Source organism: Stegostoma tigrinum, chromosome 23 (assembly GCF_030684315.1).
Source record: "Stegostoma tigrinum isolate sSteTig4 chromosome 23, sSteTig4.hap1, whole genome shotgun sequence".
NCBI classification, from domain to species: Eukaryota; Metazoa; Chordata; class Chondrichthyes; order Orectolobiformes; family Stegostomatidae; genus Stegostoma; species Stegostoma tigrinum.
Genome location: NC_081376.1, coordinates 20,806,146 through 20,831,636, shown reverse-complemented (window position 1 = coordinate 20,831,636; position 25,491 = coordinate 20,806,146). Strand labels below are relative to the sequence as shown.

The 25,491-nt window shown below is 43.3% G+C and overlaps 1 protein-coding gene across 5 annotated transcripts in view; it reads right to left on the bottom strand.

Annotated features, from left to right (window-relative positions):
- The window catches only part of LOC125462599 (delphilin-like), a 144,508-nt gene that overhangs the window by 57,852 nt on the left and 61,165 nt on the right, over positions 1-25,491 (bottom strand). For all 5 annotated transcript variants that reach the window (XM_059653980.1, XM_048552801.2, XM_059653981.1 and 2 more), the window contains one exon: positions 3,201-3,458. In XM_059653980.1, the coding sequence (XP_059509963.1) occupies positions 3,201-3,458 (258 nt within the window). The remainder of the gene's footprint in view (positions 1-3,200; positions 3,459-25,491) is intronic.

Sequence of the window (25,491 nt, the reverse complement as noted above, 5' to 3'; positions counted from 1 at the left end):
ACCTCCACACCAGAATTGCCACACAACAAGCATCCATTAAAAATCAAATGCAGTACATGAACTGAAGAGGGAATACACAGTGAAAAGAAACAAGTGAGATGGACCATGCACAGACAAGAGGGAAAATTATGAATGGTTTTGACAAAGTAAACGAGGAGAAGCTGATTCAAGGGGCAGAGGGCTCATTAACCTGAAGGTATGGGTTTACGATGATTGGTAAAAGAAAAAGCAAGAGTTATATGAGGGAACTACTTTCCCACTAATGTGGAATGTGCTGCTTGAATGGTTCATGCAAGCAGATTCAACAGTAGTGTTCAAAAGAATTGGATATATACCAGAAAGAGGAAAATAATGAGAACGGAGCAGAGGGAAGAATTGGATGACTTCAAAGTGCCAGTGCAGTACAATCCATGTCCCCTCCAAACTACATGGCCACAAGGAGCTATGCACACCAGCCAACGTGCTGACACCCATGCCAAAATATTCACCCAGTTTTTCTAGACTCCACCAAGCATGGACCTTGGTGGCCTGTGCAGCAGTGAGTGAAATTAGAGTTGTGACGGGCCAAATGGCCTTCTCTGTTGCTGTATGATTTTAGGAGAAAGAGAAATTAAATTGAAAGAGTGGCCCTGCACAGTTGGTGAGAGAGATAAAACGCTGAAACAAAGAAGAGATGAAGAGACGTAAGAGACAGTATTGGAACCATGTGGGTATTTATCCCACCATACATTGATACCATTGGGAGGTGGATATCAGTGGACTAGTTATCCAGAGGGCCACCATGGTAGACGGTGAAATTCAAATTCAATTAATAAATCTGGAATTATAAAGGCAATCTAATGGTGACCATAGAGCCATTGTTGTACAGACAAGTTGATGCATTAAATGTCTTTTCAGGAAGATAATCCACTGTCCTTCCCTGGTCTGGCCTACACATGCCACCAAACCAAACCTACAACAATATGAGTGAATCTCAAATGATCTTGAAAATGCATTGAAATGCTATGATATCTAAGAAAAAGAATGCAAGCAGATGGCCCACACAGAATTAAATGTTAGAAACAACACCAGCAAACATAGCTCTCCCAACCCTACAAAATTCTACTCACTAACATGTATCAAAATTGGGAGCATTGTCTGACAACAACAGCCTGACATAATCATTCTCAGGAAATCACAGCTCACAGGCAAAGTCCCAGACACCATTATCACCATCCCCAGCTATGTCCCACCAGAACAACTAGCACAGTGGTGTACAAATGGGAGAAAGTTGGCCAGCAAATGCTCAACATTGATTCTGTACCCCACGAAACTTAGGACATCAAAAAAACTCCTGCTGATTACCACTTACTGTGTTGCTCCACAAGAACCCATCCCAACCACCCCTCAGGCTCCTCCATGAGAAACTCCAATTAGAAGACGCACTAAGCACTGAAAATCCATCACTGAGAATGGTTTGGTAGCACCACTACTGACAAAGTTGGTGAAGGTCTAGGAGACATAGGTGCTGCACTAGTACTAAAGCAGGTGGTGATGGAACCAACAGGAGGGAAAATTCTACTTCACTACAATGTATCTTTAGTGGAACAGCTTGTCCAAGCTGAAATGCCCCCAGACAACTTCCTGTTGAATCTCATCTGCACTTTCTCTGGCACATTCATATCCTTTCTTTGGTGTGGCACCCAGAACTACACACAGTAGTCTAGCTGTAGCCTCGCTAACATTAAATACAGATCGTCTCCTGCATTAACTTCCTTGAATAATATGGTCACGTATCCCATATACATTCTTAAACACCTTATCTACCTTTCCTGTCATCTTCAAGGATCTCTGGACATACAATTTACTATCTATAAGATGCATTGTTGCAATTCACCAAGGATCCTCTGACAGCACCTTCCAAACCTATGACCTGTGCCACCCACGGTGCTGTTAAACAGGGAGTTCCAGGATCTTTACCTGGGAACAGTGACAAATTGGCAGCATAAATTAAAGAAGTTCAGCTGGTGTACGGCTTGATGGAAAACTTGCTGGTGAGCACCCCATGTATTTGCTGCTCACATACAGAAAGCAGAGAGTAGGTGTAAATGAGTCTTTGTTTGGGTCAGCAAGAGGTAATGAGTGGTGTGCCACAGGGATTGGTGTTGGGCCCTTAAATGTTTACAACCTGGCTTGGATGAAGGGGTGAAAGATATGGTCGCTAAATTTGCTGCTGGCACAATGACAGATAGGAAATCAAGTTGTGAAGCGGACATGGGGAGGATCCAAAAAGATATAGGTGGATTCAGTGAATGGGTAAAAATCTGCAGTATAATGTCTGAAAATGTTAAATTGTCCATTTTGACAAGAGGAATAAAAGTGAAGCATATTATCTAAATGAAGAGAGATCACACAGCTCCCAGTGCATGAATCACAAAAGATTGTATGTAGATATAGCAAGTAATTAGGAAAGCTAATAAAATATAATATTTTACTTATCACAAGGAGAAATGAATGCAAACGTAGGGAGGTTATGCTTTACTTATACAGGGCACAATTGGAGACCACATCTGGAATATTGTGCAGTATAATTCATTTCGCTCAAGGAAGGACATAAATGCATTGGAAGTAAATCAGAGAAAGTGCACCAACCTAGTCACTGTACGATCGTTTCCCAATACAAGCATAAAACGAGAACACATAATGGGGAGCCAATACAGATGCAACACAAGAAAAAGGGAACAAAAATGACTCTAAAGTTCACAGCTGCAAGCACGGCATGTGAATGCATGACAAGGATATTCCTTCGTTAATATGACATGATGCACAAATGCAAACATTGTACTAAAATGAATCATAGCAAGGATGAGTCAAGAAAGCAAACTTGAGAGCCCATCAATGCAAACACTGGACAACAACACAGCACATGCTGCACAAGCATTATCAACCTCAAACAAAATGAATCTTCACATCTTTCAGACATATGAATAACAAGCAGTGTTCAAGGGGTATAATGGTGCTTCATCCTAGAAGACTTCAAGTTCAGATAAAACACAGGAAGGACACAGCTCCTACTACCTTAGCAATTTATTGAAAATCTAGCTAATGTGTTTTTACAAGCGCTGTTTTTCATGATCATCACTGTGGTAGCATCAGTACAGAGCTCCGAACATCCTTACTACAATATGTGACTGATAGCAAGGTGTAATCAGTCTGCTTACCTACGGGAGGTTCCTGCCCTCACGCTTCCTCCTAAGATGGAGCCTGTCTTTCGGATGCTCTGCCCTGGTTCCTCCGGATTCCGAGGAGTTGAGCTGGCACGGGTGGACACAAGCAGGCGTTCCTGGTGGTCTTCGCTCCTGCTTCTACGTAGGCGGCTGCTGCTGTCAATCCTGTTCTTGCTGCTGCGAATCTTGCTGATAAGGCTCTGTGAAACAACTTCATCGAACCGCTGTCGGTGCTTCTTTGGAATAAAAATCCTGACAAACATCGTAGAGAAGAGAGAAAAGGAACATCAAGCCTTCAGCACAAGGCACAGCTGACTGAATCTGAGCAGGTGTGAACAGTCAGGGAGGATTGAGCTAATCACCTCCTCCGGTTAACATTGCTTCATCTACAGTCATTTACCTTGCCCACGTGAGCATCTATTTTCTGAAACTGTGGGCAGTGCCAGCCTTCCATTTCAAGCTGACAGTCTTGTAAAGTTGACATTTTATTTACTCACTTACAGAGGTTCCTATTCTAACACATAAGGCACCTGCACTGTAGGTATGTTAATACTGGTTTTGCATTCAGATTGGCAATTTAATAGATTCAGAGTTAAAAAGGTTAGGTTGAGATTGTTTTAGCTGACCCAGCTGTGGTTTGAAACTTACAGTGCCATGGGCATGAACTGACTCTGTGCTAGCCAAATATTCTTAAGTGTGAGTACCTACACATTGTACAGACCTAGTGGAATCACAGCTCTCAATCCAGTCTGAGATAGCAAGAACTGCAGACGCTGGAGTCAGAGATAACAAAGTGTGGGGCTAGATGAGCACAGCAAGCGAGGCAGCATCAGAGGAGCAGGAAAGCTGATGTTTTGGGTCGGGACCCTTCTTCCGGAATTTTCTGAAGAAGAGTAACAGCCCAAAACGTCAACTTTCCTCCTCCTCTAATGCTGCCTGGCCTACTGTGTTCCTCCAGCTCCACATTTTGTGATCTCAAGCCAGTCTGCTTCTTTAAGCTGTTCCAGGCACTATCTGGAAGGTTGGGTGTAACTATGATGAGCCATCATGAGTTTCATGAGCTAGCTGATCAGTCAATGAGAGTCACATTGTGCATCTTTGAGGGAAGGTCCACAAATCACATGCCAATAAAGCAGCGGTAAAACCAGTGGTCAGCCTTTCTATAGAATGAAGAGACAGAGGTCAGCAACTCTTGCGCTCTGCATCACTGCAGAGGATACCAAGGCTGTTGGTAGACTGTTATCCCCAGAGTCCCAAGATAACGGAGGGCCCTGATCAAAGGTAAATGAAGTAGGGGAGTGGGGTTCTCAGACTGACAGCGAACAAGGGCCAGAGGCCTCAGAAGAAACAGCAAGGGTAGCTCACATAAAGCAACACTTGAGTCACCCATTTCCCGATACCCAGTCTCTCAGTCAGGCACTGAGCACTTTTGATCAAGGGTGTCCGTCCAAGGTAACAAACTACCTGCAGGACAGCAGCTATTGGTGATGTCTTATGAAGAGAGGCACATCTGAAGCTGGGATAATCCAGGGACCTCTCAGGTGGTCAGAGGCTCTCAAGTGGTCCTTAAGTGACCCTTTAAGGTGGGTCGGTTGGTGGTGGGAAAGTCAACCATGGATCTTCGAACAGAAAACCTCATTCTGGTGAAGGTAACAAGAGATCAGGGTTTGGGTACATGACCACCCCACCTCAAAGTCTGCCACTGCTAGGTGATGATTCCAACCCATGATGGCTTCAATGGAATGAGGCAGCACCTCTTAAGCAAAACAGACTGCAGAGCAATCTATGCACACAACATAATGATGCAGTTAGCTTCTGCTGGTGGACACAAATTGATATTCCCACATAAGCTTTTCACCGACTGAGAAGCCCCAACTAAATGTAAGAGATGACCTGGAAATACAAGGGCTGATTCCTTGATGTGACCTTCAGTGATTAAGAACCCGCAAACAGGATGCACATACTATGGAATTGGACAGGAAAGTCTGCTGGCACTGATTTTGTAGGAGTGGAAATTCTATCATTTTTAACAGTCCTGGTTCAAACCCAATGCCTGTAATGCCAAATTAATGAAATTAGCCAAGGCTGTGAGACAAATGTCGCAATGGCAATTGCAGCACATTCATTGAGCACCTGCCTGAAGTGATCACCAAAGAGCTTCCATGCTGATTGCTATACGAGTGTCTGATCTGTAATTATTGCACACTACTGTTTCTAACTTTGTAATGCTGAACTTGGTTCAAGTAACTAAAGCTGTTTTTATTTAAAAATCCTGAGAGAGAGGCCGTCAAGATGAGGTCTTGTTGGTCATTTCTTAATTGTCTTTCAAAGGTGATGATTGAGCTTACACTTGTTGCTGTTTACTGCTGTTCAGCTATCCTTTGAGAGTCATATCCAATTGCTTCACTTTTGCTGCCTCACAGAACTCAACATGATTTTACCACTAGGCTCTGCCCATGACCATCTTGGGTCTGACAGAAGTTATCTTGTGCCCAGCTCAGTAAGAGCACTTTTGCCAAAGAGAAGGAAGGTGGGAGATTTGCAGCTCATGTGACTGGAGGGAATCCTGGAACTTTCATCTCATGGCATCAAAGCTGCTTCAGGGCTGCAGTCACTACCTTCACTGGTCTAATATCAGCAGTTTAGCTGTCATTCAGGTATGTTACCTTCTGGAACCTGGTCACACTAGATCTACCAAAGCTACAGTCACTCCAGTTACAGTCACAATATTGAATGCTTATGCCATTCATACCACCATTGTGACATGCATCAGATTATTTCTGATGTTGATCCATCAACTCATCAAGTAGCTCACTGAGCTTCGTTTACATTAACCAGAGGCAAAGGTTTACCAGCTTAGTCCCTGGAGAACTGACGGGTTCAATTTTGTTTGGAATAGACCTTGCAGTTGTTCTTTTCTGGAGCAAACTAATTAACACCCCACCTCTGCATGAAAAAATTCATGACAGAAGAGGGGCTAGTGCACTTAATGAAGCAATAAGGGCCCTCTGCTGAAAAGGAATTGGTAAAAGTGTACAACATGACTTAATCAGTAAAAAACAGGAAAAAGGAAGAAAATGTCAGAGAAAAGTGGGTAAGTTTTGACCCAAAACCAACAGTGAGGAAATATTTTAAAGAATAAAATATCGAGAAAATTAGTTTTTTTAAAAGAATGTTTGAAACATGATCAATTGTAATTAAGCTAAGAAGAATTACTGATCCTTATGATATGACAACCATTAACCTGGAAGCAGAATCAACTGAGCTAAAGTTAAGGTATAGACACTGTGCAGCCAAATAGGAAGAAGCTACAGGAGAGGGGGAATGGGGGAAGATATATTTACAAACAGCTGTGTGTAGTACCATTAAAAGATACAGGCAGTTGAAGACAGATATTCAGCAGGGATTGTGAACTGCCCAATTCCACTAATATGTCTCGATTTAGCAAGAGCTGACCGGACAATTACATGAGATTTATTAAAGAGGTCAGATAAAGGAGTCACTGCGGAATCGAAGTTCATCACGACCACTTGCACAGGAGGTTCTGCAGGTATATGCCATTTGGGTGATGAAGACCACCTCTGGGGAACTCAGGAGGAGGGCAACTTCTGTCACAAGAGACTCGAGTACCAAATTCATTGAGTGAGAAAGGTGAAAGATTTGAAAAGACAAGATTTAGTTAGAAAGACTAAGAAATTACATGTGGTGCACATTTGTACAGGGAGCAATATAACTGCTTGTAATCTCACAAGAAATTCTTTGTTATATCTGCTACTCCATGTGTAATTTATGGTTACAATGGATTATAATCAGGTCTATTAATTAAGGTTTAATTTCCATTAATTCTAATTTGCATTCATCCTCCCACAGTCCAAAGATGTGCAGGTTAGGTGGATTGGCCACGCTAAATTGCATATAGTGTCCAGGGTGTGTAACTTATGTGGGTTATAGGGGGAATGGGTCTGGGTGGGATGCCCTGACGTTCAGTGTGGACTTGTCGGGCCAAGGGCCTGTTTCCACACTATAGGAATTCTAATTCTAATTCTAATTCAACCAGTAGTAAAGTTAGCAAAAGTGAAGTATTGTTGGTAATTTGACATAATGGGAACTGCAAATGTTGGAGAATCCAAGATAACAAAGTGTGGTGCTGGATGAACACAGTAGGCCAAGCAGCATCTTAGGAGCACAAAAATTGATGTTTCGGGCCTAGAACCTTCATCAGAAAAAATGAAGAAGGGTCTAGGACCAAAACATCAACATTTGTGCTCCTAAGATGCTGCTTGGCCTACTGTGTTCATCCAGCCACATACTTTGCTATCTTATATTGTTGGTAATTTCTTCATTTTGGGGTTGTTCATTAAAATTAGTTAATTTGGTTCAGTTTCCCCATGGAAAAGAATGGAAAGATAACCCCAGAACCCTGAAAGTGGTGCATGACACAGGCTGAAGTTGACTTTTTGGACAATTCCAGGAGTCGGTCAGACAGACAACCACAATCACCAAACAGGCTTGTCATGAGGCTGTTTAGGTTGTAAGCAGTTGGTCCATGTTGTGGAGGACTGCATCTAGTGCCTGAATGGCTCAATGATTTCCTATATCCAATAGGGTGAAATCCCTGAAACACTCAGTTGGCAACCATCACTCTCTCATCCCCTCAATAATCTTTGACTGACATACATTCTTGAACAACCTCTACCAGAATCTCCATCTCAACAGATCCATAACCTGGTGCCCTCTCATTTCTTTTTACTCACAAACAACTGTCTCAAATATCTCCCTGCTGTGCTGTGAAATCACTTATTCTCTCAATGCCTTCCCTGATTGCAGGGGGAGAGCATACAACTGTTGGGAGAGGAAGAAAACTTGGAGATGGATCTGAATCTATGAACAACTTGATCACAATGAGGGAGAAAGTTGTGGCTACCAGCCAGTTGTCAATTCCGGTTATTGCTGATAGAGGAATAGAGTAGACCCTGAAGCCTAACATGATACTGCCACTTATCTCGAATCAATGGGGTGAGTTTTATAGCTCCCAGTGCCCGTGCTTCCAGCAGCTGGGCCATGTAAAATGCATCAGATGACAATCCACCTTCCTGATTGTTCCACCAGACCCTTATAATATACCAAATGAACGTAGAACATTACAGCACAGTGCAGGCCCTTCAGCCCTCGATGTTGTGCCGACCTGTCATACTGATCTCAAGCCCATCTAACCTACACTATTCCATGTACGTCCATATGCTTATCCAATGACAACTTAAATGTACCTAAAGTTGGTGAATCTACTACCGTTGCAGGCAAAGCATTCCATTCCCTTACTACTCTCTGAGTAAAGAAACTACCTCTGACATCTGTCCTATATCTTTCACCCCTCAATTTAAAGCTATGCACCCTCGTGCTTGCCGTCACCATCCTAGGAAAAAGGCTCTCCCTATCCACCCTATCTAACCCTCTGATTATTTTATACGTTTCAATTAAGCCACCTCTCAACCTTCTTCTCTCTAATGAAAACAGCCTCAAGTTCCTCAGCCTGTCCTTGTAAGACCTTCCCTCCATACCAGGCAACATCCTAGTAAACCTCCTCTGCACCCTTTCCAAAGCTTCCACATCCTTCTTATAATGCGGTGACCAGAACTGTACACAATACTCCAAGTGCAGCCGCACCAGAGTTTTGTACAGCTGCAGCATAACCTCTTGGTTCTGGAACTCGAACCCTCTGTTAATATCAAACCCTCTATTAATAAAAGCTAAAACACTGTCTGCCTTCTTAACAGCCCTGTCAACCTGGGTGGCAACTTTCAAGGATAAGGGTGGGTACTGAAGCAGCAGACCACCTAGCATGTTTAAATAAATAATTAATTAAAACTCAATTAGATTTGATAGCCAGCCTATTGACTGTGATGGTGAGTTGGAATATATATAGGTGGAACAGGAAGGCTATTTTTTGGAAACTTAGATGAGAAAAGGTGGGAAGGAAGGCAGAACACCTCATTTGGAGCTTGCTCTGTGCACACAGAGGGTACACACCCCAAAAAAAATCACCTCAATTTTTCTTTACCACCTGCCATGCAAAACCCAGTCCACCACACAGTGCTCACTCAGCTTTCAGGACTGAGCTCTGGCACTGCCTGAATTGCTGGAGCTGGAGGAAGCACTGGGCTGCATTCAGTGAGCGTGCACACTGTCACAATATTGACGGTCATGATCTCAGTGACTTGGAGCCCTATTTTGCTTTGATGTAGGCATGGTTGGATGGGGACAATAGCCGAACAGTATTATCACTGGGCTATTATTCTGAAGGCCCAAGTAATGGCCTGAGTACCCAGGTTCAAGTCCCACAATGTAGAATGCGCATTCAATAAAAATCCAGAATCAAGACCCTAATGATGACCATAGAGCCACTGGTGATTATTCAAGTAAACTATCTGGTTTACTGATGTCGGTTAAGGAAGGAAACCTGCCATCCCCACCTGGTCTGACACCCAGATGACTCCAGACGGACAACACTGTGGGTAACTCTTAATTGCCTGCTGGGAAATTAGGGATGGGCAAAAAATGTTGGCCTAGCCAGCAATACCCATATCCCACATCCCATAAAATAAATGAAAAATAAATTGTAACTTTCATCTTCTGCAGGTGCTGGAGCCACACGAGATGCAGATGGCAATATCCTTTCAGTATAGGTGCCTGCGGAGTTCACTCCAGGATTAGCAGGCATGTAGGAGCAAGATAAAACAGACGTGGGAACAGTCCTGGTTATGTAAACAGAGAAACACTCAAGTAGTAATTATTATGCTGTTCGTGTGACATGAATAATGTTTATCGTAATGAAGGTATGTATTAATGTAACTAAACAGTTTATTCTCATAACATCGTTTCTTGAGAAGAAAATCTTCCTCGTCTCAGTCCTGAATGGCTTGTTCCTCATGTGCCCTGGTTCGAAATTGTCTGCAGCCAGGGAAAGCATCATACCACATTAAAATAGTTCTGAAGAAGGATCACTGGGCTTGAATTGTTAATCCTGCTTTCTTTCCACAGATCCTTGCAGGCTTGCTGAGTTCCTCCAGCAATTTCTGTTTTTGTATCATACCACATTGTTCCTGGGCAGGTAAATGCTGTTAACTGGCCTGAGAAGTACAGTTGTGAATTTAAGGTTCTGAATGTAATGAGCGTACATGCATTTATTATAAAGCAATTTCACTGTGTGAAGCAGGACAGAGAGGCTGGGCAATGGTTCTACAGGAATTGGCACGGGGACAAGTGTAATGCTGCAAGCATAGTTCTCAGCTAAAGCTGGAGAAGCCATTGTGAGAATCCTGAGCATGCACATCAATGGCTGCATATATTGACAAATGGGATTATTCTTTCTCTGATACCATTTTCAGTCTCTGCAGTGCCATATTGTACAGGGTGCAGCAAATCACCAGGCATTTTTGTCAGACAATACCAAAGGGTTGTCTAACCTCACTTCCTTATCTGCTCAAGGCAACAGATTTCTAATTTCAAAGGTTCACTCTACTGTGACATTTGTGGCAAGATGTCTCCAGTTATAGTTTTGTGTGCATGGATTGGTTGGACCAAAGGTCTATTTCCATGCTGTATGACTCTATGGCTGTCTCCTTTTTGATATCCTTCAACATGCTAATAGGATCCAGTGATTTAGCAGACTAGATTCTGCTAATTTGTTCAGAATCAGTTTTGTTCCACAATTGAGTCCCTGCTATCGGCTATTTGGGTTGGTTTAGTAACCAAGGATACAGCCACCGGGGTACTTGCCAACGTTCACTCCTGCTAATATTTCCAGAAACAAGAATCTGCCATTTTTTTTAAATGAAAGAAGGGACCTCTGCCTTTTGGACATGTGATTCTCATTAGGGCTCCCTGATACTTCCATTCTGATAGTTTTTTTGTCGTCCAGAACTGGCTGTAGGAGGGAAAACAAATTCACCCTCTTCCCACAGTGACCAAGATTGAGACAGCCATTTTGACAGCTGTTGACAAAACGCAAGAACAAGGTAAGTGAGAATGTCAGGGTATGCTGGGTGGTTACAGTGCCAGATGGGTTCCAGGAATTACAAGGTATTAGATGAGTACAGTGCCAGGTAAGTCGGCAATATGCAGGTGTCAAGCAGGAAGGGTGCTACACAATAAAGTGGCAAGAAGGCCAGATAGTTGATGCAGTGTTTAGGGTAGGCTGGCGAGAGAGGGAGAAATCGGGTCTGGCAAGAGGCACAACAGTGGGAGTCAGGTCTGACAGCAAGGAAAGAGCGGGAGAAGGGGTACAGCATCTCCAACCTGGCATGGGAAAGAGGAGGTGAGATTTTACAGCATATGAAGGAGGTGTCAGGGTTCTGAGGGAGCTTGGCAGAGGTGTACTTCGAGGTGCATGGGACGCATATGAACAGGTAGGCTATGTATTCAAAAGCTCACATTTCCCCAATAAGTATTTACTTAATTTGATCAAATCATTCAAATTCTCTGGCTTAAGTGGAGACTTTCAGAGGGTTCCAATCTCCTCGTCAATTCCTTCAGAGTGTAAGATGAGGATTCCACAGAGCCCACAGGTATAGTTCCCACATACACTGAATAATCACTGTCAGGCCATTGGAAAATCTGGGCTATTAGCGTCTCAGTTATCTGTATCAGTTGTGATAGATTTCTCTGGGACACCTGCATTCACTATCATTTATAAACATCAATACTAAACATTTATTTGATTCTATCCTTTTGTTAAGTTAGACACAAAGTCCCATCTGCCCTCTCAGCTAGACGTAAAAAAGTCAATGGCAATATTTCAAAGAACAGTGGAGTTCTTCCTTTGTCATAGCTAATATTTATCCCTCAACCAATCTCACTGAAAGGGTAATCACTTCTTTTTGTGTCCAAGCCGTGCACAGATTGGCTGCTTCCTATGTTACAACAGCAACTCTGTCAAAATTACTTAATTGGCTGTAAAGTGATCTGTAACATCCCATGATCATGAAAGAGGCCATATTAATGAAAATGTTTCACTTTTTACCCATCCCTCAAAGTACATGATTTATTCAGAACGTTGATGTGGAATTGAAAGAATCTAATGGAATTAAACAATTTGTCTGCCTATGTGGACTGTGACACTCAATTGTAACTATGTAGGAGAAAGGGAAATGGGGCAAATTGCCAAAAGATATACTGTCTCCCTCTATATATATATATATCAGGATGACAAACTGAGCTTACAAGTCACTGTCCTGAGAGAACTGAAAGGTTAAATCAGTGTAAAAAGGTGACATCTTAGGTCAGACAATGCATGTTAGATGTTCTCTCAGGACAGTGCCTTGTGAGGAATTTTTGAGGATTTACACATACATGCTAATCAATTAAAACCTTCTAAGTGAAGATTTAACAGCATCTCAGTTTTGTTTAGTGCATTGTGATCAGTGGTGTGACCCTTTGATCTTTTACTTATGAATTCTGTATTTGATACTACCTCTCTCATTAACACGTGAAGGAGGAGAGAGGCTCTGAAAGCTTCTGTTTTCAAATAAGCCTATGGGACTATAACCTGGTGTTGTGTGATCTCTGACCTTGTTCATCCCAGTCCAACACCGGCACCTCCACATCATTATTTGAACTAAGATTGGACACACTCATTTCCATTATTTGCTGCTTTCACATTTGCTTCTTTCATTATAAGTCCAATTCCAGTTGTTCTTGAAGCTTGTAAATGATTGGTGAATGCGTGTAAAAATGTGTGAGATGCAAGACTGAGACAGTGGTTCCATCTCAACTCCATTCACAATCCCAGTAACTGTCAGTTATACAAGGGCTCCCAAAACAAAGAGTTATTGGCTGAGGCCATAGCGTAGCACCTACTTAGAGTGCAGCCAACACCCTGACGCTAAGCCCTGAGAAGACCTGTAAAAAGATCCTTTACAAATTTAAAGCTACACCCAAAGGGATTAAACACCATGGAACTAGTGAATCCTTTAAGACTCTTTTACAAGCACACAATCATAATGTGTGTTCGTGCTACGCCCAGCCCTTACGAGGCCAGCAGCATAAAAACGGTGATAAGGTACTTTGCACCTGTTAAAAGGTAGTTTGTAAACTTTCTGGGTAAGTTGCATTCATTACACAGAGGCTGTCCTGTCTATGAAGGGAAGAAAGAAGGAAGAGCACAGTAAACCGAGTGAAGGAAAGGAATTCCAGGTGCTGACATTAGTTCAATAGTGGAATGGGGAGACATCATATTTCTGTAGGTAATCAATTCCTGTGGTCTGGCCCTAAGCTCCTCCCTGGGGTGCTACAAGAAGTTCAATGACCTCACATGGCTGGTCAGGAGCAGGGAATCCATCACCACATGATATCTCCTATCCCCATCCTTTCATGCTGTTAAATGCAAAACATCCCTAACATTCAACCTTTCAAAAATCTCTAGCAATCAGGGTTTATGTTTAACATTTGGATACCTCATTCACCTTGCTTACGCATCAATGTTATCAGTCTCACGCCTAACTGCTACCTGTCCCCACATTCTTTCAGGTATTAAGCCATGGCAAACCCATCAAACATTCTGCAATACTCACTGACATTTTTACCTCTTTTACAGCACAAAATGGTACACAAACACAAGGTGCAATACAGAAATGTTAGCAGCAGGCATACGCGATCACCTGAACTCTATGGAGGAGACAGTGCTCAGCATCAAAAGGCCTTCTGTGACAGCATATTCAAGATGATGCTATGCTCATCCTATCATATTCCCCTTGCCCGAACGGAAATGTATTCTCATCCGTATAAAGAAAGCTGCAGATGGTAATGACCATGAGCCTCTTACTTCCATGCATTCCCCTCTTCTTTCCCTTCCTCCAAACCTGATCCTTGCCGTTACACTTCCAGAAACCCAAGAACTACTTCCTTGCCAACTGCTGCAGTCTCATCATAAAGGTTGGCAGCTACACCTTTGACAATTGTAGCCACCAGGTGACATACTAAATAAAAACCAAAAGAACTGCAGATGCTGTAAATGAGGGACAAAAACAAATTTGCTGGAAAAGCTCAGCAGGTCTGGCAGCATCTGTTAATGAAAAAACAGAGTTAACGTTTCGGGACCGGTGACCCTTCCTCAGAACAGAGGTGTGAGGTGACATACTGACCCTGTCTTAAAGAAGCAGGATGTAATGAGACAACCGCTATGAGTAGGGGCAGCTGTACCAAGGGGCAAGGATTGTTTGCATGCTAGTATACCAGTGGACAAGGCCATAGATGAAAACTGCTGCAGAGGCTCAGGTAAGAATTTCAAGGGATAACGCACAAGAGAATGGTGATAGTCATGCACAGCATATATTGATAGGTAAGACTTTGCCAACAAAACTGGCCAAGATTAAGGATTAGAGTGATTTATTCAGTTACTGAAAACCTTTAATACTAATATAAATTAGGGTAATGACATATTCAGATACAATTACATCTTAGTCCTATTTCAGATTAATCTGAACGGCTATTACGAGGGGGCATAATTTTAAGGTGATTGGAGGAAGGTGTAGTGGAGATGTCAAAGGCAGGTTCTTTACACAGAAAGTGGTGGATGTGTGGAATGTGCTGCCAGCAGTGGCAGTGGAGCCAGATACATTAGGGACATTTAAGCCACTCTTGGATGGGTACATGGATTACAGTAAAATGTCGCTCTGCAGGGTAGTTTGATCTTAGAGTAGGATAATAGGTCAGCACAACATCGTGGGTCGAAGGGCCTCTACTGTGCTGTACTGTTCTACATTCTATTGAGAACTTTGCAATACAGACACTAATGGCCCTGAGGTATCCAAAGCGTGGTCTTGAGCCGAAATGCTGGCTTGGTTCATATTAACTACAAGGTGTCAATTTGTAAAAAGAGGTGAAGCCAACACTAGGAATGATGGCTCAGAAGCTTGTTAAAAAGCTGACTGTCACTTCTCATGCTCATTAAAGAGGCTGCATATTGTTGCAATTAACACCCTCTCCTAAGAGCAACCATCTGCTTGGACTTAGACATGACATCATGTCGACTTGAAGCACTAGTCAAAGTGATAGTCATTAGTCATGCTTATTGCTGCTGGAGATATGAAGCAGACTTCAAGGTAATGTCAGAAGACTCACTTGAACATTTAGTCAAGACTTCACCAATAGTTACTTGTACATTGCTGAAAGGACAGACAGGTTAACAAAGCTTTTCGTTATGGACTCATCAGGACAAAAATAAGAATGCCAAATTTCAAACAATCTCAAGAATTTACAGCACAGGAGAAGAGGGTGCTTTTGGAAGTTGACTCTGATTGGTCATGGCATTACCATAGGGGACTTTAGGCTCCTTGGAAATTCAAAAAGGACTCAGGCTTGAATGTATGCCTTTTGTTTACAGAGAATTGCTCTGTGGATGAATGTACATCACAGAGAGCATGCGGAGCTTCTCCTTTGAGGGAGGACCATCTCACTATGCTCCACCTACAGCACAATTTACTTCCACAGGAAGTGGATGTGAGGAGCTCCACAAAAATCCTATCTAACCAGCATTTGAGTGGTAACCCTTCAGGATTCAAGTTTAGGGCCTGGTTCAAATTCTGATAATTCACGACTAGGACAACAATCGCATACTAAAGCAGGCTTTAAGGCAGAAAAAAAGCACTTTATCAATACTGCACTCATTTACAGCATGTTTTCACACTTTGGTCAAAATAATTCCCATCATGTACTGAGAGGAACATCTGTTCAGGGCGGCATTGTTGTTCTAGGAAGGCTTCAGGGAAGAGAAACTAATGTCCCTCAGAATGGTTCAATGAATGAAGCATTTCCTTGTGAGATTATTAAGCAAGAGGATTCCAGAGTTAATTCTTGGTCTGTGCTGAATTAGCTGCTCTTACTAGGTGGTGAGCTTGTTAGCATAAAGGACAGGGAAGCAAATGCCACAATTTCTTACAATGCTCCAGTTACCACATTATATTCATATGGCATAAAATGATAGACTTTGATCAGGACCAAAAGAATGAATAAAATCAATGGTCATGGAAAGAGATCAGTAAAGTATATATCTCTCATTTCTAGGAGATCATTGATGAGTTACATGAAATATTAAAATGACAAATTTCTAAGTCTCTGCTCCCAGAAGGGAGTACCACTCATGCAGATGGAGAGTTGCTCAGAAATCAGTGTGCCACATTTGAGTTGCAGCCAATTACACAGTGATTAATTTTACCCTTTCAGATAAACCCAAAACATTTCTTGCAAGAATGTCTGGAAATTAAATCAGATTTAAAACAGTTAGAAGCGAAGTTAGAAGCGTTTGGACTAATCCGCTCAATATAGCAATAGAGACAATAAATCCCAGAGATTTTCAAAATACTTTTGGGTACTATGACAAAATATTATATAGAAGTGAGTTTCAATGGGCAGACTTTCCTTATCCCCATTTCTGAATTATGTTCTTCAGTGGGTCAAAATGGTGGGTCTTTGTAAAAGGTGGCACAGTTATGATAGCTTGACCAGCCACCTTCATTGCTGTACAAGTCTATAATTCTTCTGATTGTTATTAAGAACTCAGCTGGAAGCATATGTGGACATAAAAAGGAATATTTTCCCATTGGTACCTTTCAGATGCCAGCATCAACTCATTGATTTCAAACGCAGCTGTGCAACCTGAAAACCTAAACTTGGTGCAGGCAGAAATATACTCAGTAAATATGTCAATAACAGTCAGTCATTCTCCAAGGTTTTGCAGGAGGACTGGGCATTTTGGTGAGGTTTGAATGGATGCCCAGTGCATGGGCCAGAGCTGGGATCTTGCGGATTGGGAAAACACGGGTGAATTATTTGATAAATGATGTGGAACTTGAAAGATGTAAGTAAAATTCATAAAACTACACCTGTTTGCACTGAAATAAAGTATCTGAAGAGGAAACATGATACAAGTCTTTACACTGCTGTGAAGAATCATTAATTTAGAAATCAGCAACGAATTTAGTTTTGGTTGTGAGCACAAACTGACAAAGTGAAAACAGAATTTAGAGTTTCTTTTCTCACAGAGACCTGAAAATGTGGAACAAATGCCAAGCAAAGGCAGCTGACGCTGTGCCAATTACAAAGAGCTGCATAACCATCCATTATAGAACAAATTGAAGGTTAAATAAAAAAAAGGAAGATCAAACATACTGCACAACAAGCCTTTCCTCTCGTGCGAGGGCCAAGGAATGCACTGCCCTTGAGAAAGGGAGTTGAGTACCTAGGTGCCTATTTCCCTACTAAACTAGGCAGGTAAGATAGGATCCCTGAAAGAGCAAACCATGCTACCTTTAAAGGGAGCATGCTTATGGTTTCTTTCCAATATGGCTTTTTCATTTTTAATGACAATTAGGACTATGTATTGTACCAAGGGCGCAGACTTTGGCAGCACACATAGATTAATCGAAATAGTAGTGCAAAGAAGGAATCATTCCTCTATACTCGGAACAGGAATGTAAAAATATAAAATGGCCAAAACCAGAGTTCAGAAACAGACCTGTATTCACTGTGCATTGAAACTGTCTTCAAATACGTGTTCAATGCCCTTTTATGATTAATTATGTTCTCAGTCTCATCATGAGTCTACTTCAAATTATTCATCAACTTCAGTGTAATTATATTTAATCTGGCTGTTCAACTTCCTATTTCTCAGCAGTAACCAATTATTCCTCAAGATTATCCTCAGTATTTTGATAAACAGTTTCTCAATAGGATCCTGTGTGTTGCACAGCCTGCAGCGTACAGAAAATTTTGTGCATTCCTGGTTACCTGGATGGCCATATCCACAGGAAGTGCCACTAGTTTGGCTAACTTGAGTCGAAGCTAGAAGAACATCAGGGGAACACAAGGCTAGGCATCACTTGGATAGTATTATTTTAGTTACAGGAAGTGCAGTCAGGGATGGAAGGGTTGATGACCAGTGAGAAGAGAAGCAGGCATGTAGCCAGAAAGGCCTGAGAATGCATCTCACTCATGAAAAGTTTTCTGCATTTGAAAATGGTGAGAATGATAGTTCCTATGGACAGTGCAGCTACAGCCCAACTGCACGAGGAGAAAGCAAAAAAGAGATGAAGAGCAATAGTGGTAGGACACTCAATAGTGAGAGGTACTGCATTTCTGTGGCTACAGGTATGAATCCAGGATAGTCTGTCGCCTCCCTGGGGCCAGAGGCAAAGATGTAACTGAACGGCTACAGAGTGGAGATACAACATGGTGACACAGCAGACAAATACAGAAGAAAACACAAGCCAGTCTGGAAGACAAAGTGGATAAAGTCAAGTCACAAGGATGCATGTACGTTAATGCAGGGAGTCTCGTGATTAAAGCAGGTAGATTAAGAATGCAGATTAACACATGGGGACATGGTTGAGGGAGGGAGGGACAGACAGGAATACTCAGTATTCCAGGGTATAGAATTTTCTGGCAAGTCAGAAATTTTTTTCTGGGGTAAAAGAAGAGGTACTGCCATATCCATAAAGGAGTCAACTACGGCAATAAGAAGCTCCTCAACTGGGGCATTGCATAGAACTTAAACAAAAAAAGGGGCAATCATATTGTTGTGAATATATGTTAGACCTCAAACAGTCAGGTAGAGAGAGAAAGTCAGATATGTAGGCAAATCACAGACGTATAAAATTAGCAAAGTACTAATGACAGGGGGGATTTCAACCTCCGCAGTTTAAACCTGGAGAGACAAAAATGTGAAAAGATTAGATGGGGTAGAATTTTATAAAATATATCCAGGAGAATTTTTAAGCCAACATATAGGATACCTTACAAGAGGGAGGACGGTACTAGACCTAATTTTAGGGAAAAACCCGATCAGATGATACAAGCTTCATTCGGGATGCATTTCAGTGATAGTAGCCTTAATTTATTAAGGTTTAAGATAGTGTTGGAAAAGGACAAAGATGGGCCAGAAGTAAAAGTTCTGAATTTGTAGAAGGTGAATTTAAGCAAGATAATACTAAGTGGGAAACCTCCAGAGCAGTGGGAGTCTTTCAAAAATGAAATAGTGAAAGTGCAAGGTCAACATGTTCCTGTAAAGGTGAAGGGTAGGATAACAAGTCCAGAGAAAGCTGGGCATTGAGGAACATAGACAGTTGGATGAAGGAGAGAAAAAGGGAAAGCTTAAGGCTGATACTGGGGGCTAAAAACACTGGAAGCCCTAGAAGCATATAAAAAGTACAGTGGGCTGCTTAAAAAGGAAGTTAGAAAAGTGAAAAAAGCATGAAAAAAGGGGGCAGGTAAATCCAAAGGCATTTTATAAATGACATTAAAGGCAAGACAACAACCAGGGAAAGCAGAGGGGCCCATTAGGGGCCAAAGTGGTGAACTATTTGTGGACTTGGAATACATAGGTGAGATTTTAAATAAGAAATTTGCAGCTGTATTCACTGTAGAGAAGGACAACAGAAATGGGTAAGGGCAACTGCGATAAACCTGAACAAACCAACACGGGAGAAATTATTAGCAGTTTGGGCAGGCTTCAAATTGGATAAATCCCCAGGTCTAGACAATATGTAGCCTAGGCTGCTGTAGAAGTGAAGGAAGGAGCTTACAGGAGCCCTGCCGTTTATCTTGGGACATAAGGGAGGACTTGAGAACAGCTAATGTGGTAACGTTATTCAAGAAGAGTGTTAGGGATAAACTAGGGATCTACAGTCCAAAGCGTCTAACATTAGTGCCTAGCAAGCCATTGAAATAAATTCTGAGGCACACAGTTAACCTTCACTTGGAAAATCAAGGATTAATCAAGGATAATGGCTTTGTCTCCATTATCACCCCAGGGACTCCCCACACCACCCCCTCCCCCCACCCCTACTAGATGGTACAAAATCATGGAGCTCTATAAATATTAATGAATGAATCATTAAATCCCCTCATACGCATAGATCAAAACCCATCAAAATGCAAACTCTAAAATAAATTATATTAATATACAAATCCCACACCTTCCATCACCCTACTGAACTGCATCAATTTCAGATTGTTGGGCGCCAGCTTTTCAGCAGAGCCTTCAAAGGTTGCACTACCTGACCCAATGCTCTTTACTCTAAATATAGTTGTGGGGTGTCACAAACAGGATGCCAGGGGAGTTGAGAGATAATGGGAACTGCAGATGCTGGAGATTCCAAGATAATAAAATGTGAGGCTGGATGAACACAGCAGGCCAAGCAGCATCTCAGGAGCACAAAAGCTGACGTTTCGGGCCTAGACCCTTCATCAGAGAGGGGGATGGGGGGAGGGAACTGGAATAAATAGGGAGAGAGGGGGAGGCGGACCGAAGATGGAGAGTAAAGAAGATAGGTGGAGAGGGTGTAGGTGGGGAGGTAGGGAGGGGATAGGTCAGTCCAGGGAAGACGGACAGGTCAAGGAGGTGGGATGAGGTTAGTAGGTAGCTGGGGGTGCGGCTTGGGGTGGGAGGAAGGGATGGGTGAGAGGAAGAACCGGTTAGGGAGGCAGAGACAGGTTGGACTGGTTTTGGGATGCAGTGGGTGGGGGGGAAGAGCTGGGCTGGTTGTGTGGTGCAGTGGGGGGAGGGGATGAACTGGGCTGATTTAGGGATGCAGTAGGGGAAGGGGAGATTTTGAAACTGGTGAAGTCCACATTGATACCATTGGGCTGCAGGGCTCCCAGGCGGAATATGAGTTGCTGTTCCTGCAACCTTCGGGTGGCATCATTGTGGCACTGCAGGAGGCCCATGATGGACATGTCATAAAGAGAATGGGAGGGGGAGTGGAAATGGTTTGCGACTGGGAGGTGCAGTTGTTTGTTGCGAACTGAGCGGAGGTGTTCTGCAAAGCGGTCCCCAAGCCTCCGCTTGGTTTCCCCAATGTAGAGGAAGCCGCACCGGGTACAGTGGATGCAGTATACCACATTGGCAGATGTGCAGGTGAACCTCTGCTTAATGTGGAATGTCATCTTGGGGCCTGGGATGGGGGTGAGGGAGGAGGTGTGGGGACAAGTGTAGCATTTCCTGCGGTTGCAGGGGAAGGTGCCGGGTGTGGTGGGGTTGGAGGGCAGTGTGGAGCGAACAAGGGAGTCACGGAGAGAGTGGTCTCTCCGGAAAGCAGACAGGGGAGGGGATGGAAAAATGTCTTGGGTGGTGGGGTCGGATTGTAAATGGCGGAAGTGTCGGAGGATAATGCGTTGTATCCGGAGGTTGGTAGGGTGGTGTGTGAGAACGAGGGGGATCCTCTTGGGGCGGTTGTGGCGGGGGCGGGGTGTGAGGGATGTGTCGCGGGAAATGCGGGAGACGCGGTCAAGGGCGTTCTCAATCACCGTGGGGGGAAAGTTGCGGTCCTTAAAGAACTTGGACATCTGGGATGTGCGGGAGTGGAATGTCTTATCGTGGGAGCAGATGCGGCGGAGGCAGAGGAATTGGGAATAGGGGATGGAATTTTTGCAGGAGGGTGGGTGGGAAGAGGTGTATTCTAGGTAGCTGTGGGAGTCGGTGGGCTTGAAATGGACATCAGTTACAAGCTGGTTGCCTGAGATGGAGACTGAGAGGTCCAGGAAGGTGAGGGATGTGCTGGAGATGGCCCAGGTGAACTGAAGGTTGGGGTGGAAGGTGTTGGTGAAGTGGATGAACTGTTCGAGCTCCTCTGGGGAGCAAGAGGCGGCGCCGATACAGTCATCAATGTACCGGAGGAAGAGGTGGGGTTTGGGGCCTGTGTAGGTGCGGAAGAGGGACTGTTCCACGTGACCTACAAAGAGGCAGGCATAGCTGGGGCCCATGCGGGTGCCCATGGCCACCCCCTTAGTCTGTAGGAAGTGGGAGGAGTCAAAAGAGAAGTTGTTGAGTGTGAGGACGAGTTCAGCTAGGCGGATGAGAGTGTCGGTGGAGGGGGCCTGGTCGGGCCTGCGGGACAGGAAGAAGCGGAGGGCCTTGAGGCCATCTCCATGCGGAATGCAGGTGTACAGGGACTGGACGTCCATGGTGAATATGAGGTGTTGGGGGCCAGGGAATTGGAAGTCCTGGAGGAGGTGGAGGGCGTGGGTGGTGTCACGGACATAGGCGGGGAGTTCCTGGACCAAAGGGGAGAAAATGGAGTCCAGATGGGTGGAGATGAGTTTTTCGGTGGGGCAGGAGCAGGCTGAGACGATGGGTCGACCAGGGCAGGCAGGTTTGTGGATTTTGGGAAGGAGATAGAAACGGGCCGTGCGGGGTTGGGGAACAATGAGGTTGGAGGCTGTGGGTGGGAGGTCCCCTGAGGTGATGAGGTCATGAATGGTGTTGGAGATGATGGTTTGGTGCTCGGGTGTGGGGTCATGATCGAGGAGGCGGTAGGAGGTGGTGTCGGAGAGTTGGCGTCTGGCCTCGGCGATGTAGAGGTCAGTGCGCCATACTACCACTGCGCCACCTACTAACCTCATCCCACCTCCTTGACCTGTCCGTCTTCCCTGGACTGACCTATCCCCTCCCTACCTCCCCACCTACACCCTCTCCACCTATCTTCTTTACTCTCCATCTTCGGTCCGCCTCCCCCTCTCTCCCTATTTATTCCAGTTCCCTCCCCCCATCCCCCTCTCTGATGAAGGGTCTAGGCCCGAAACGTCAGCTTTTGTGCTCCTGAGATGCTGCTTGGCCTGCTGTGTTCATCCAGCCTCACATTTTATTATGCCAGGGGAGTTGAATTATTTTATTCCTCTCCTCTTCCATCCATAAACTGAGTTTTTAAAAAATTTGCTATGTTCCTTTTGAAATTGCTTATGTCTGTTTCCCCTAAAACTGTACAATTTGTGATATCCAATTTAAAATAGCTCACAGCAAACTCGTTATGGTTAAAATAGAAGTATTATTTTTCAAACAATAAAATCAGGGAGATTATTGTCACAACACATACACACATGCATTCAAGGAAGAAAGAAAAGGAAGAGAAGGAAAGGAAAGGATTTTCAGAATTCCTCTTAAAGTCAAAGAATCATACAGCAGAGTAACAGACCCTTCGTTCTAACTCCACAACAATCAGCCCTTGCAATCTGACCTCTACCTATTTTCCAGCATTTATCTCATATCACTGTAAACGCTTCCTATTCATATACCCACCCAGAGTGCATTTTAAATGTTGTAACAGTACCAGCCTCCTCTACTTCCTCTGGCAACACGTTCCACGCAGCATCCTCTGCGTGAAAATGTTACCCCTCAGATCCTTCTTAAATCTTTTCCCTCTCGTCTTAAACCTATGCCCTCTAGTTTTGAACTCTACCACCCTAGGAAGACAACCTTTGCTGTTTCCTTGCCCCTCATGATTTTATAAACCTCTATGAAGGTCACACATCAATCTCCGATGCTCCAGGGAAATAAAGGCCCAGCCTATTCAGCCTCCATCTATAATTTTCAATTATCTCAAATGCATTTCCTAATATGCTGGCAATTCCCTTGCACTGATGCATGCAAAGTGAAAAATCTTCATAGAAGTCTATAGGGAGTCACAGGAATGTGGATGGAATTACACTCCTTCCACAAAGGAGGAGATGTGGGCATGTGCTTTTACATGCCTATATTTGTGTGCCTGTGTGCACGTGAGTGTGTATGTGCGTCTCATTGTGCTACTTTGTGTCCAGACGTAGAGACATATCTAAATATGTCTCTGTCATTATTTATGTATTTATTTCTGTTTATATATAAATGTCTGTCTGAACCTGTCCGTGTGTCTGGGTATTTGCTTCTCCTTGTATATATCTCTTTGTTTGTCCTTTATATGTTTGTGTCTGAGTCTGTGTATACTTCTCTGTTTACTAATATTTGTGTCTCTATACCAGTGTATGTGTCTGTGTACAGGTGTACAAGGTATTAATAGATCAAACAGAAGAGCTTGGGTGGAATTAAACCTTCATAGGAATAAGTTTCAGAATACTAATATTAACATTGACATTTTTAATATACTGAAGACTGTCTGAGGCAGGGTTTGAAGCTAGGAGATAGTCCTGATTTATTTGTTCAGCAGCCAGACATTTGTAGGAATTCAAACGTAAACCGTGGCATCATATTTTAGAAAGCTGACTTCAAAGAATCATATAAGGAGGGTCTAGGCCTGAAACGCCAGCCTTCCTGCTCCACTGATCATGTCACACTATTCAATTTACCTGCTTTTTAATAAAGTCAAAATAAAAACAAATAATGAGCTAAAGCCAAAAGGTAAAACAAAATTAATGCAAGTGAAGTTAAGTTGCTCATACGTTTTAATAGTAAGTACAGCAAAAACAGCAAATATTTTTCAAAATCACAGATGGTCCTGTGGTACATGTAAATTCTTGGACATACCTTGTGTCCCAAACAAATACATCCGCCAAAAGTATCACGAGCTGCACCAGCTTTACATCTGAGTTTATTAACTTGAGCAGTGGCTAGAATCACTATCGTGTATCAATGAGGCAGAGGACTATGCGGATAGTGCATGCAGGGAGTGCAGAACCAGGGGTCACAATCTAAGAATACAGTGTAGGATGTTTAGGGCTGAGATAAAAATAAGTGTCTTCATCCAGAAAGTAGTGAACTCATGGAATTCTCTGCAACAGATAGCGCTTGATGCCAAAGTGAGTGTTTTCAAGAAGGAGATAGATACAGGATGGCACTGTGGCTCAGTGGTTTTCACTGCTGCTTCACAGTACTAGGGACCGAGGTTCAATTCCAGGTTTGGGTGACTGACTTTGTGGAGTTTGCATGCTCTCCCTGTATCTGTGTGGGTTTCGTCCACTGTTCCAGTTTCCTTCTACAGTCCAAAGATGAGCAGGTTAGGTGGATTGGCCATGAGAAATGCAGAGTTACATGATTGGGGCATGAATCTGGGCGGGATGCTGTTCGGAGGGTCAGTGTGGACTCAATGGGCCAAATGGCTTGCTTCCAGACTCTAGGGATTCTTTGATTATACTTCTCAGGATCAAGAGGTATGGGGAGAAAGTGGGAACAGGTTATTGAGATGTATGATCAGCCATGAATGGGAGAGAAGATTCAATGAGCCAAATTGCCAGTCCTGATCCAATTTACTACAAGTTTGAGTGTCCCAGGTATGGTTTACTAGAGTAGCATGATGACGAACCAACTAGTGTACAGGCTACTCTGGATTCAGTTTTATATAATGAAAAAGGATTCTTTAATCATTTGTTATAAAAAACACTTTAAGGGTGAGTGGCCACAATATAATAGAATGCAACATAATGTCTGAAAGTTAATTAGCTCAATCTGAAGCAACACAGTGTTAAATGTGAATAAGCAAAATCACGAAAGCCTAACACAGATTGGCTAAGCTGGATGGGGAACATTACA